The sequence below is a fragment of the Ovis aries genome, chromosome 12 (genome assembly GCF_016772045.2).
Source record: "Ovis aries strain OAR_USU_Benz2616 breed Rambouillet chromosome 12, ARS-UI_Ramb_v3.0, whole genome shotgun sequence".
Lineage (NCBI taxonomy): Eukaryota > Metazoa > Chordata > Mammalia > Artiodactyla > Bovidae > Ovis > Ovis aries.
Window position 1 is genome coordinate 64313502 of NC_056065.1, and position 13600 is coordinate 64327101.

The 13600-nt window shown below is 40.9% G+C and overlaps 1 protein-coding gene across 5 annotated transcripts in view; it reads left to right on the plus strand.

Annotated features, from left to right (window-relative positions):
* Positions 1-13600, plus strand: part of RGL1 (ral guanine nucleotide dissociation stimulator like 1) — a 135235-nt gene that overhangs the window by 44233 nt on the left and 77402 nt on the right. For 2 of the 5 annotated variants that reach the window (XM_042229195.1, XM_042229196.1), the window contains 2 exons: positions 2050-2258; positions 5325-5402. The exons of 1 other annotated variant lie outside the window; for it this stretch is intronic. In XM_042229195.1, coding sequence (XP_042085129.1) covers positions 2050-2258; positions 5325-5402 — 287 coding nt within the window. The remainder of the gene's footprint in view (positions 1-2049; positions 2259-5324; positions 5403-13600) is intronic. 2 more of the 5 variants (XM_012187710.3, XM_012187711.3) reach the window with 1 other exon arrangement.

A 13600-nucleotide genomic window follows, 5' to 3' on the forward strand; every position in this document is an offset into this window, starting at 1 on the left:
CTTCATTGATTGTTTCTAGTTAAAGTTAACTGAAGCTCTTGGAAGACAGATGGGTATTATCAGGCCTGTTCTCAAACTGCTTATAGAGTGATAATGAATAATTATAAGGCCATGATCTGAGTCCATTTGGTAGTTTTGCCTGAATCACAGCCCTTTCCTTTGTAAACTAAAAGTATCTTTCGAAAATTAAATAAAGAAATCAAGGCACCCCCCGTGTATGCCAGAGTCTTATGATTAATTCCTGCTGGCAGTTAGCCATGATGACATTAAGCTGTTCTAAGCCCTTTCTAAAAGTGATGGCCTTTACTTTGGTTTTGCGGAAAGCAATTCTTGCCTGCTAATTTCCTTCCAGTGGTTTAACTTTTGACAGGACAGGTGAAGAAATAGCAAACGTGTGACTTTGTAAGCACAATGTCATCATTTAGAGATTTCAGTTCTCTCTTTTTTGCTCCCCTTTAATTGTCATGTGTCTGATTATTTCAATTTAGGAAAATCTGATCTAAAACAATTCACACTTAAAATTGAGAGACATTGCGTGGCGATTGTCTGCATCACTTAGAATGATTCTATGCTTTAGAACAAGTTCCTTTCTATAGGTCATCTTCCCCTATGCCTATGAAGGGCAGGTTGAACTCTGAAAATTGCTTCACTATATAATTTGTTCGGCACAGGTTTATTGTAGAATATGAGGCAGACTCAGATTTTTCTTCAGTTTATTTCTCTTCCCCATACTCAGTTTTAAAGCTTTACAGATTTTATTACTAATCAGTTTTTATGTATTACAGTTTATGTCTCCAGGGGGCAATTATACCTACCAATACTATTCACAGTCACTTCATTCTCAGGTGGTAGCTACTTTTCACAGGGAAATATTTCTCTTTGTTGTTGTTGTTCAGTCACCAACTGGTGTGCAACTTTTTGAGACCCCATGGACCGCGGCATGCTAGGCTTCCCTGTCCCTCACCATCTCCCAGAGTTTGCCCAAGTTCATGTCCATTGAATCGGTGGTGCCATCCAACCATCTCATCCTGTGTCACCCTCTTCTCTCTTGACCTCAATCTTTCCCAGCATCAGGGTATTTTCTAGTGAATCAGCTGTTCGCATCAAGTGGCCAAAATGTTGGAGCTTCAGCTTCAGCATCAGTCCTTCCAGTGAGCATTCAGGGTTGATTTCCTTTAGGATTGACTGGTTTGATCTCCTTGCAGTCCAAGGGACTCTCAAGAGTCTTCTCCAACACCATAGTTCAAAAGCATCAATTCTTCAGCACTCTGTCTTCTGTATGGTCCAGCTCTCACATCCTTACATGACTACTGTACTATAACATTACTAGTCTCCAAAAGGCAGGAGTCATGCACCTACCTACCATTTCTATTCCTCATCCAAGATTAGCTGAGGCCTGCTTGGTAAAACTGCTGCTTAGCCAAGTTTGTTGATTAATGATGATATTGAATGTGTTTTGCCTTCCATGGACCAAAGAACATCACATAGTCAGATTTCCCTAGATGTCTGTGCAGAACATACTCCTCCCAAGGCTGATTTTTTTTTTTTTCCTCCAAACTATCAACATAATGTCATCTGGCTCACACAAATCTAAAAGTTTAATAAGCAGTTTTGCAGAGTCTGTAGGATCAGTGCCAGCATCCCATTGTAGGCACTGTCTTTGAGGATGAGTTCGAAAGCTTAACTGTGGAACAGTGTAAAGGGAATGATTGATAGCATTTGCTCAACTTGATCCCGGAGTCACAGAAAACATTCTTGACAGAATGTGCCAGCAACGTAGGTCTTGATAGGGAAGTAAGCAGAAGCAAATGTTGAAGTAATCCCTCTGCTTGTGGGATCACAAGCAGATGCCACCCCAGTACCCCGACCACCATCCCATGCTCCTGCATTCAGTCAGGTGAGAGGAGTGAAGTCAGCCTTTCCTTACTGGTAGGGAAGTTAAATAAGAGCAGGGAAAGCATGACGGGCCACTCTTCATCCAGTTCAGTGTTTTCACTCTTACTTTAGGGAATCGTTTCTCCTGATCATAATCTTGAGTTTATTGTGCAGGTCGAAGGGGACCAGCTGCCTCCGGGACACACAGTCAGTCAGTATGAGACGTGTAAGATCAGGACCATAAAAGCTGGCACCTTAGAGAAGCTCGTGGAGAACCTGCTGACGGCTTTTGGGGACAATGACTTTACATATATCAGCATCTTCCTGTCAACATACAGAGGCTTTGCCTCCACTAAAGAAGTGCTGGAGCTGCTGCTGGACAGGTAAGAATCTGAAGCGGTGGTGCGAGGTGACAGAAATGTCAGGCTGTTTGCAGAGTGAAGGCATGAAGTTCTTTTTCTTTTGAAAAAAATTTATTTTAATTGGAGGATAATTACTTTACAATATTGTGATGGCCTCTGCCATATATCAGCATGAATCGACCATAGGCATATGTGTGCCCCCTTTCCTGGACCCCCCTCCCCCCCACCATGCTCCCCACCCCATCCCTCCAGGCTGTCACAGAGCGCCGGCTTGGGGTGCCCTGCATCATACATCAGGTTTCCACTGGCTATCTGTTTTACATATGGTAATATATGTGTTTCAGTGCTGTTCTCTTAAATCGTCTCACCCTCTCCTTCTCCCATTGTGTCAAAAGTCCTCCCCAATTAGGTAGATAGCAGATATGAATATTTTAAAAATAGAAGTAATTCATGTGTGTAGTGAAAAGTTCAAACAATGAAGAAAATTCCGAAAGAAAAGTAAAAAATAAAACGTAAAAATTTCTGTTTACCTAAGTCCCTTTCCCAGGCCCATTCTTCCTAAGTAATAACTGTAAACTGTTCCTTTTATATTATTCTCAAGCTTTTCTGGGTGTATATAAATGCATGTTTATGTATTTGTATTTATATATGATATTTATATATATTTATAGTATGAATAGAACCACAGTGCACAGTGTATTCTGCAGCTTTCTTTTTTTACTTATCTATATCTTGGAGATTTTTTTTTACTTAGTAAAGTCTTTAACATATATAAAGAGTTTAGAACAGTGGCTGGGATATTGAAAGCTCAAGAAATATAAGTTATTGTTATTAAAGTCAGCACATGTAGGTAGATACTGTATTCTTTTTAGTGACTTTATGGTATTTATTGGATAGAATGTTCTGTGTGTGTGCAAGTATTAACACTTGTCTGAGAATTCTATAGGATAATTTCACAGAAGAGTGACTGATGGGTCAAAATGTATGAGCATTTTAAAAATATATATTTATCTTTATTTATTTGGCTGCACTGGATCTTAGTAGGGGTTCCCTGGTGGTCAGATGGTAGAGAATCTGCCTATAATGCAGGAGACTTGGGTTTGATCCCTGGGTTGGGAAGATCCCCTGGAGAAAGGAATGGCCACCTACTCCAGTATTCTTGCCTGGGAATCCCATAGACAGAGGAGCCTTAGTAAGGCACTCCAGATCTTTAATCTTCATTGCACCATGCAAGATCTCTTTTAGCTGTAGCATGTGAGGTCTAGTTCCCTGACAGGGGTTGAATCCAGGCCCCAAGCATTGGCAGCCTGGAGTCTTAGCCACTGGACCATCAGGGAAGTCCCCAGAATATATGAGCACTTTGAAAAGTGAATGGTGTTGCTAGATTGCCCTGCAGAAAGTTGTGCCAGCCACTCTCCTATCCACAGAGAATGAGGGTCCCTTTGCTTTCCCTGTACTCTGGCCAGCTGTGAGTAGTATTTCCATCTCCATCATTGAAACCATCTCTGCTGTCATCTGTCTGTTGAAAAGGAGCTCATTGTTTTTATATTTATGTTTTTTAACATTATGAGTGAGGTTTAGCATGTCTTGAAATACTTATTGGTCATTTGTGGGTTTTTTGTGAACTCGTATTTTCATATCTTTTATTTTTATTTTGGATTATTGTTACCTAATTATTGATCATCTAATTATAACTCTTTGTCTAATAACAAAGTTAGGTTTCTTAAAATGTGTGTGTGTGTATATATGTGTATATATATATTCTTTTTTTGTCCAAGCTGCACAGCATGTGAGATCTTAGTTCCCCAACTAGGGACCATACCTCTGCCTCCCGCACTGGCAGCTTGGAGTCTTAACCACTGGACCACCAGGGAGGCCCCCACACTTTTTGCTTATATTTGTCGGAAATATATTTTTTTCTAATTTTTTCTTTGCTTTTAAAAGTTGTTTATAAATATTCTTTTTTGTGAAGACATTAAAAATTCTTTTCATGCAGTCATTTATCAGTCTTAAGGCCTTTAATAATCTAATTCTGTTATGATGTGAATAAGATATTGATAACAGGGAGTTTTCTCAAGATATTTTCTTCCTAGATACATCTAGAGTGAAATCACTCGGATCAATGGGTGTTCTTATGTTCACATTCAGGAAAGATCCACAGGATGTCTTAACTGGATCAGTGCATAATAAAGCCTAGACAGCTTTGGACTTTGACATCAGTGGGAAGTTCTGTAGGTTTTTTACACAGCAGTAATTAAAATATTAAGCCTGGCGTATAAACCTGTGGGATTAGTGAGTCATTTCTTTCATAGTCTCATAGTTGTTAGCCTCACACCTATCAATAGAACCTGAAGAATGATATGCATTTTCTTTCCTCTGTTCTGTATTTATGAAGAGGATGCAATATGCTGTTGGCAGGCAGTATGAGGAAATAGGTCAACACATCAAAAACTCCTACAAGTTTTCCTTGGAACTGGTAACCTCCTCTGCTTATGGGGTAACTCCACTGATAATAGACCACAGATGTCTATCGTCCGTGAAGGGGAGTGCACATGAATTCCAGCTGCTCATCATAACTAGTGGACATACACACAGGAACTAGAGTGTTTAGTCTATGACTCATGTACACCCAGCTTTTGTGTGATGATTTTTAAAAATCTTCTGTTTGTTTTCCTATTATAGTGGGTATACATTTTTGGATTGTTAAAATATTATGACAATTGTTACATAACAGAATCAACATGAATTGAAATTATATTTAATTCAAGCTATCATTTAAGGTATAACTGAATGAAGAGTTAAGATATATCTTGAACCATTTAGGTGGGCCAAGGCTTGACTTTGAATTTAATCTCATAGTCAGATCCTTTGATTCTGACATGAGTGGAATCAACACGTACTGAAATGTTTTTAAAATACCCCATGCTCTGCAAAACACCATATGGACGAAGCAGAAATAGGAGACTTGGTAGTTCTCACCCTTGTGATGAATTTACTGTGAAGCTGCTGGTGTTTAACCTCTAAGGCCCCTCACTGGGAGTACACTCTACATAATTGATATTCACAATTTTATATTCTTTTTCTTAGAGAAAACCCCTCAAATAACAAAAGGTTGCCCTGCAAAACATGGATCCACCTTGACAACTTAATATTTTACCTCAAAAGGTAATTACACTTAAAAAACAAGTAGACACCTGCTGAAGATGGCATAAAAATGAAACTCTAACATGGGCTGGTGCACTGGGATGACCCAGAGGGATGGTACGGGGAGGGAGGTGGGAGGGGGGTTCAGGATTGGGAACACGTGTACACCCATGGCGGATTCATGTTGATGTATGGCAAAACCAATACAGTATTGTAAAGTAAAAAAAAAATAATAATAATTAAAAAAAAGAGGTTCAGAGAAATATATCCTACTTATTTTGCTTCCTCTGCAGACTTTGGATTTGTCCATATATATACAAACTTCATGAATGTTTCTTCCTTACTCTATTTCCTACTCACTCATATCCTATGGCCAAATGTTAAAATCTCTGATTTTAACCAAAATGCAGATTCTGTGAAACATTGGGGTCTTAAATTGGTTGTTGGGGATTTTAATGTCTGTAATTTGGAGGTAAGCAACAAGCTACATAAATTTACCTTTTCTGAAGATAAGCTGGATAAACTGTTCTCTTATTAGTAAATTGTGGTCAACTTGTTTATGGGTCTCTGGTGTTCTGCTTTGTTTTTTTTTTTTAAATTATTTCTCTTGGATTCTTAATAGCAGATTACTTATCCTTTGTGAAATTAACACTGATAAGTTATCATAGGATGTGCTAATCCTAGCCAAGAAATTAAAAGATGCTTACTCCTTGGAAGAAAAGTACCAACCTAGATAGCATGTTGAAAAGCAGAGACATTACTTTGCCAACAAAGGTCCGTCTAGTCAAGGCTATGGTTTTTCCTGTGTTCATGTATGGATGTGAGAGTTGGGCTGTGAAGAAAGCTGAGCGCCAAAGAATTGATGCTTTTGAACTGTGGTATTGGAGAAGACTCTTGAGAGTCCCTTGGACTGCAAGGAGATCAACCCTGGGATTTCTTTGGAAGGAATGATGCTAAAGCTGAAACTCCAGCACTTTGGCCACCTCATGCGAAGAGTTGACTCATTGGAAAAGACCCTGATGCTGGGAGGGATTGAGAGCAGGAGGAGAGGGGGATGACAGAGGATGAGATGGCTGGATGGCATTACTGACTCAATGGACGTGAGTCTGAGTGAACTCTGGGAGTTGGTGATGGACAGGGAGGCCTGGCGTGGTGTGATTCATGGGGTCGCAAAGAGTCGGACATGACTGAGCGACTGAACTGAACTGAATCCTAACCAGTCCAGAATGGATTGAAGGCAGATGCTGCAATATTTATTTCCTTCCAGAGAAAAGCGTATTTGAAACCAAACTTTGATTTTTCTTAAGACTTCCAATCATGTGGCTTGTATCATATGGAACTGTTTGTTTTGTGTGATTTAAAAATATTTGTGATAGTTTTTTTGTTTCGTTCTACTAATATGAGCCTTTGTGATTGACCAGTGGAGAGTGGTTTTTAGTCATATATGGCTAATTCCTTGTGTGTGCCTTATTGCTTCCTTAGGGGTGATCAGCAGTTAACGAGAAATCCTGTTTTCTGTGCTTCTCAGTGTGGCTAAGAGTTAATTCTGAGGCTCGTTGGCTTTCTTTTAACCTAAGAAAGTTTTTGAGTGTGATTTAGCTGTTTGTGTTTGGGCTCTGTGGTGCACATGGTAAAGATTCTTCTTTCAGTGCAGGAGACATGGGTTCAGTTCCTGGATTGGGAAGATCCCCTGGAGGAGGGCATGGCAACCCACTCCAGTATTCTTGCCTGGAGAATTCCTTGGACAGAGGAGCCTGGTGGGCTACAGTCCATGGGCTCACAAAGAGTTGCACATGACTGAACGACTAACACGTTTACTTTCACTTCAACTTTAAACATATATTTCACTTAAAAATAAGTTTTCTTCCCACCATGCCATTTTAAAAAGTAAGTTAAATACTACTGAAAACACCCAACCTCAAATTTAGGGAGAAACCTACTTCAGCTAGTGATCCTCACTGAGAACCATGAAATGTCTATACAGACATCTAGATTTTTCTTGAAACAGCTGTAGCATTTGCTGCTTTTAGGTTCTTTCTTGGTCATTCTTTCTTTCCCTGATATCAGAAACGAGTTGACTGCTAAGGACCAGAGAAATGGGGTGAATTAGACCTCCAGAAACTTTTGCTAAGCCACTAATGGCACTTAGGTCACAATTTGAAAAGGATTGAGTAATAATCTGAATTGCCCCTTCATTTTGAGTGAATTCTCCCAGTCGGGGACTTCTGGAGGATAAAGGTTGAATGGCTTCAGCCTTTGAATGGCTATCCCATAAACACTATGCTTTTAAGACCAATCTGACTTGGGTTTGCTGGCTTAGGTCACCAGAGAGGAGACTAATTCAGTGGGTCTTTGAACTTATTTCTTCTTCCCATGTTTGATTGCCATGCATTTTCAGACTATCTTATCTAGTTCATTGATCGTTACCTGCATGTATATAATGAGAAAATTGAGGCTCAGAAACTTAAAGTAAGAAGCAGAGCTGGAATAAAAACCTATCTCTTTCTGACTTGGATGCTCTTTCCAAGCATACCAGATCACCTTGTATGTCATCTGAAAATGTTAATGTCATTTCTAAAGAAAGGGATGGTTTGGCTATCTAGCTCTTATCTTTTTCTCTATTATCTCAGTTGATTTTCCTTAGAAATTGCATTTCCTGAGGGATGCTTCCTTCACACAGTTGTGAGCACCTCAGTTGAACATCTATGCTCCTTTTCATTCATCCACTGAAATGAGATTTATCAGGTATTTTAATATCTACCATGTACTGTGCAAGGAGCTATGCGTATAATGGTAGACAAACCAGTCATGACTCCTGTCTTCTTCATGCTTAATGGCTGAGAGTAACTTAAATAAGCATACACATAAATGTGTATAGTTAAATTAAAATTGATACTGTCCTTGGGAGGTAAGAGCTAGGTTCTATGACAGAGACAGTAAGAGAGGATGGAATGGGAGAGGAGGGTGTTATCAAAACAAAACTTGATGTTGGGCAGTGATATTATGTTGTTAGATAGGTCATGGGCTCTCAGGGTCCCTATTGATAGGGACCGTGTATCTGGAATATTTCTGTTCGATGTACTCAGCCAAACCCCCTGACCTGAATCTACTATTTCTCAAAGATAACTCTTCTTAGAGGGTAGGGGTATAGCAAGTGCAGCGGCTCAGGAGGACTTATGCAAATATATCACTACTATGGGGATAGTAATCTGAAATCCATACTTTATGACTCATGGAGTAGTCACACCTTCCTATGTAAAAGCTCATGCACCAACAACCAGCAAGAATGGAGCTGCCCAACCAATGAAACCAGTTCCTCCACAGCAGAGAGAAAGCGATTAAATATAAGACTTGAAAACATTGCATTTATTTCCGTAGATTTCATCAGAAGTGCACATAGGTTTCCCTCTCATTTATTTTCATGCTATATGGTACCATTTACATGTGGAATCTAAAATGAACCTTTATGCAAAGCATAAACATACTCAAGGACATAGAAATCAGACTGTGGTTGCCAAGGGAGAGGAAGAGGGATCCACTGGGAGTTTGGGGTTGGTAGATGCAAACTATTACATTTAGAATGGATAGACAGCAAGGTCCCACTCTATAGCACAGGGAACGATATCCAGTCTCCTGGGCTTAACCATAAAGTAGAAAAGAATATTTTTAAAAATGTGTATATGTGTAAAACTGAGTCACTTTGCTATACAGCGGAGACTGGCACAACGTTGTAAATCAACTATACTTCAGTTAAAAAAAAATAGACTATTTCCAGAGAAGGTTTAGGTTCACAGCGGAATTAAGTGGAAAGCACAAAGATTTCCCGCATGTGTTTTGCACCCATGCATGCCCCTACTATCAACATTCTCCATCGGAATAGTACACTTACTACAATCACTGACATACTGTGTGTGCTTAGTTGCTCAGTCGTGTTCAACTCTTTGCAACACCGTGGACTATAGCCCGCCAGGCTCCTCTGTCTATGAGGATTCTCCAGGGAAGAATACTGGACTGGGTTGCCATGCCCTCCTCCAAGGGATCTTCCCAACCCAGGGATTGAACGCAGGTCTCCCACACTGCAGGTGGATTCTTTGCCATCTGAGCCACAAGGGAAGCCCCACTGACACATTATTATCACCCACAGTCCATAGTTTACATTAGAATTCACTCCTGGTGTTGTACATTTTATGGGTTTGGACAAATGTATAATGATACGTATCCATCATCATGGTATCATACAGAATAGTTTTGCTGCCTTAAAGAATCCTCTGTAGTCTATCTGTTCATCGTCCCCTCCCCCAATCCCTGTCAGTCACTGATCTTTTTACTGCCTCTGTATGTATGTGTATGTACTCAGTTCAGTTCAGTTCAGTTCAGTTGCTCAGTTGTGTCCGACTCTTTGCGACCCCATGAATCGCAGCACGCCAGGCCTCCCTGTCCATCACCAGTTCCCAGAGTTCACTCAGACTCACGTCCATCAAGTCAGTGATGCCATCCAGCCATCTCATCCTCTGTCGTCCCCTTCTCCTCCTGCCCCCAATCTCTCTCAGCATCAGAGTCTTTTCCAATGAGTCAACTCTTCTCATGAGGTGGCCAAAGTACTGGAGTTTCAGCTTTAGCATCATTCCTTCCAAAGAACACCCAGGGCTGATCTCCTTCAGAATGGACTGGTTGGATCTCCTTGCAGTCCAAGGGACTCACAAGAGTCTTCTCCAACACCACGGTTCAAAAGCATCAATTCTTCAGTAGTCAACCTTCTTCACAGTCCAACTCTCATATCCATACATGACTACTAGAAAAAACATAGCCTTGACTAGACGGACCTGTTCTTTCCCTCTATTTCATGCAAAGATGGGCTCGATAAAGGACAGAAATGTATGTGCTCAGTTGTGGCCAACACCCCATGGATGGTCCCTGCGACCCCAGGCTCTTCTGTCCATAGAAATTTCCAGGCAAGAATACTGGAGTGAGTGGCCCTTTCCTTCTCCGGGGGCTCTTCCTGACCTGGGGGTCAAACCTGCATCTCTTATATATCCTGCATTGGCAGGCACGTTCTTCACCACTAGTGCCACCTGGAGTTTTTGCTTTTTTCAGAATGTTGTATTGTTGGAGTCATACAGTGTGTAGCCTTTTCAGATTTGCTTCTTTCACTTAGTAACACACAATTAAGGGTCCTTTTATGTTTTTTCATAGCTTGATAGCTCATTTCTTTTTAGTGCTGAATAACATTCTGCTATCTGTTTGGACCTATAGTTTAATTACCCACTCTGTGATGCTGGGAAAGATTGAAGGCAGGAAGAGAAGGGAGCAACAGAGAATGGCATGACTGGATGACGTTGTCAACCCAATGGACCTGAATTTGAGCAAACTCTGGGAGATAGTGAAGGACAGGGAAGCCTAGCTTGCTGCAGCCCATGCGGTCGCAAAGAGTTGGACATGACTGAGTGAGTGAACAATAGCAGCGCTTATGAAGAACATCTTGGTTGCATCTGAGTTTTGGCAATTATGAGTAAAGGTGCTATAAACGTCCATGTGCAGGTTTTTGTGAAGACATAGGCTTTCAGCTCCTTCCCTCTACCAGGGAGCAAGAATTTTGGATCATAGGGGAAAAGTATATTTAGTTTCGTAAGAAACTGTTAAACTGTTTTCCAGAGTTTCTACACCATTTTGTATTCTCATGAGCAGTGAATGAGAATCCCTGTTGCTCCACATCCTTGAAAGCATTCGGCGTTGTCAGTGTTTTGGATTTTGGCCATTGTAATAGGTGTGTAATGGTATCTCATTGCAGTTTTAATTTGTAGTTCCCTATTGGCAAATGATAGTGAACATTTTTTCATATTTGGACTTGTCATCTGTGTATCTTCTTTGGTAAGGTGTCTTTTCAGGTCTTTTGCCCATTTTAAAAATTCTGTTGTTTGTTTTCGTATTGTTGAATTTTAAGAGTTCTTTGTGTATTTTGAATAACAGTACTTTATCAGGTGGGGCTTTTGCAAATATTTTCTTTTAAGTCTGTGGTTTGTCTTCTCATTCTCTTGATACCGTCTTTTGCAGAGCAGAGGTTTTTAATTTTAATGAAGTCTAGTTTATCAATTTTTTTTCATGATTTGTGACTTTGGTCTCATATCTGAAAGATCATTATCATACCCCAGGTCATCTAGGTTTTCTCATATTTTTTTTTCCTAGAAGTTTAATAGTTTTATGTTTTACCTTTAGGTCTATGATCTATTTTGAGTTTATTTTTTGACATGTGCAAGGTGTTTGTCTAGATTCATTGTTTTCCACATCAGTGTCTAGTTGATCCATCACCCATCATTTTCTGAAAAGACTTCGCTTGCTCCGCTGTATTACCTTAGCTCCTTTGTCAAAGACCAATTGACTGTATTTGTGCAGGTCTATTTCTGAACTTGTTATTCAGTTGGTCTATTTGTCTATGTTTTCATTAATACCCCACTGTCTTGATTACGGTAGTATTATAGCAAGTCTTGAAGTCAGATAGCAGCAGCCCTCTGACTTTGCTCTTCTCCAGTACTGAGTTGGCTATTCTGTAGTTCTTTTGTATCTCCATATAAACTTTAGAATCAGTTTGTCAAAATCCACAAAATAACTTGCTGGGACTTTGATTGTGATTGCATTGAACCCACAGATTGAGTTGGGAAGAACCGTCTTGACAATATTGAGTCTTCCTATGAACATGGAATCTCTCTCCCATTATGTAGTAGTTCTTTGATATCTTTCATCAGAGTTTCATAGTTTTCCTTATATAGACCATGTATGGAGAAAGCAATGGCACCCCACTCCAGTAGTCTTGCCTGGAAAATTCCATGGACGGAGGAGCCTGGTAGGCTGCAGTCCATTGAGGTTGCAAAGAGTCAGACACGACTGAGCGACTTCACTTCCACTTTTCACTTTCATGCGTTGGAGAAGGCAGTGGCAACCCACTCCAGTGTTCTTGCCTGGAGAATCCCAGGGACGGGGGAGCCTGGTGGGCTGCCATCTATGGGATCGCAGAGTCGGACACGACTGAAGCGACTTAGCAGCAGCAGCAGACCATGTATATATATTTTGAATTTATACCTAGTATTTTAATTTTGTGGGAGTACTGATGTAAAAGGAGTATGTTTTTAATTTCAAATTTCGCTTGTTTATTACGGGCGTATAGGAAAGTGACTGACTTTTAAAAAGATTGATTGATTGATTTTATTTATGACTATGCCGGACCTTTGTTGCTTGCTCGGGCTCTCTCTGGTTGTGGTGAGTAGGGGCTTCTCTTTGTTGCAGTGTGTGGGCTTCTCATTGAAGTGGCTTCTCTTGTTGCGGAGTACAGGCGCTAGGCACACGGGCTGAGCCACAGCCTGGCACTGAGTTAATAACGTATTAATTCGTTGTAAACCTAAGGAAACTCCTGACTTGTAAACAGATTCTGTGGTTGTCAGGGTGCTGCCTACTGCTTGCCCCCAGTCCTAACCTGTTTCTTTGGGCAAACTTCCAACCTTCCTTGTAGCTGTGGCGGCTGTAGCGTGCTAACAAGACAGATCTGCAGCTGATGGTTTAGAACTGTTACCAACCACAGGTGGAAGGAGGAGGCACTGAGGAGCCACCGGGCTCTCTGGGGGCAGTGAACGGGCCAGAGAAGAGAAATGGACAGGCCTTGGAATGGAAAAACCCCCAGAAACCTGACCACAAGGGCGCGACGGCCATCAGACTTGAGATACAACTTGATGTGTGAACGAGAATCAAGTTCTAGCAAGAGACACCTTTTCATTTTCTTCCCCTGGCTGAGTAGGGATTATAAAGTTTTTGATTTTTTTTTTTTCTTGGTCTCCCATTCAGACAATTGTGGGTCAGGGCTGGGGGTGAAGATATTATTGTCAAGGAGAATTTTTGCAGTGTTTCATAACTGTCAAGTGGATCAGAAATACTAAGTTCTTTGCGCTGTTAATGTTGCCTTAACTCTCAGGGCCTAACATGAAGATACGGTGGTGAATCGAAGGGCAAGGAAGGTGGAGGGCCCTTCACAGCAAAGGCCCGGAGGGGAGGACTGAGGCTCTTTCTGGGTCTTCTGGCTTTTTCTAATCACAGGAAAACTTTGCCTCAAGAACCGGACCTCATGTGTGAATGCACGCTGCCTGGTTCCCTGTCCAGCGCCACCGGCCTCTTCTAAGAACAAGGAGTTTTCACCTTGTTGTTTCTGACCTTTGTCTTCTTCTTGAGTAACTGGC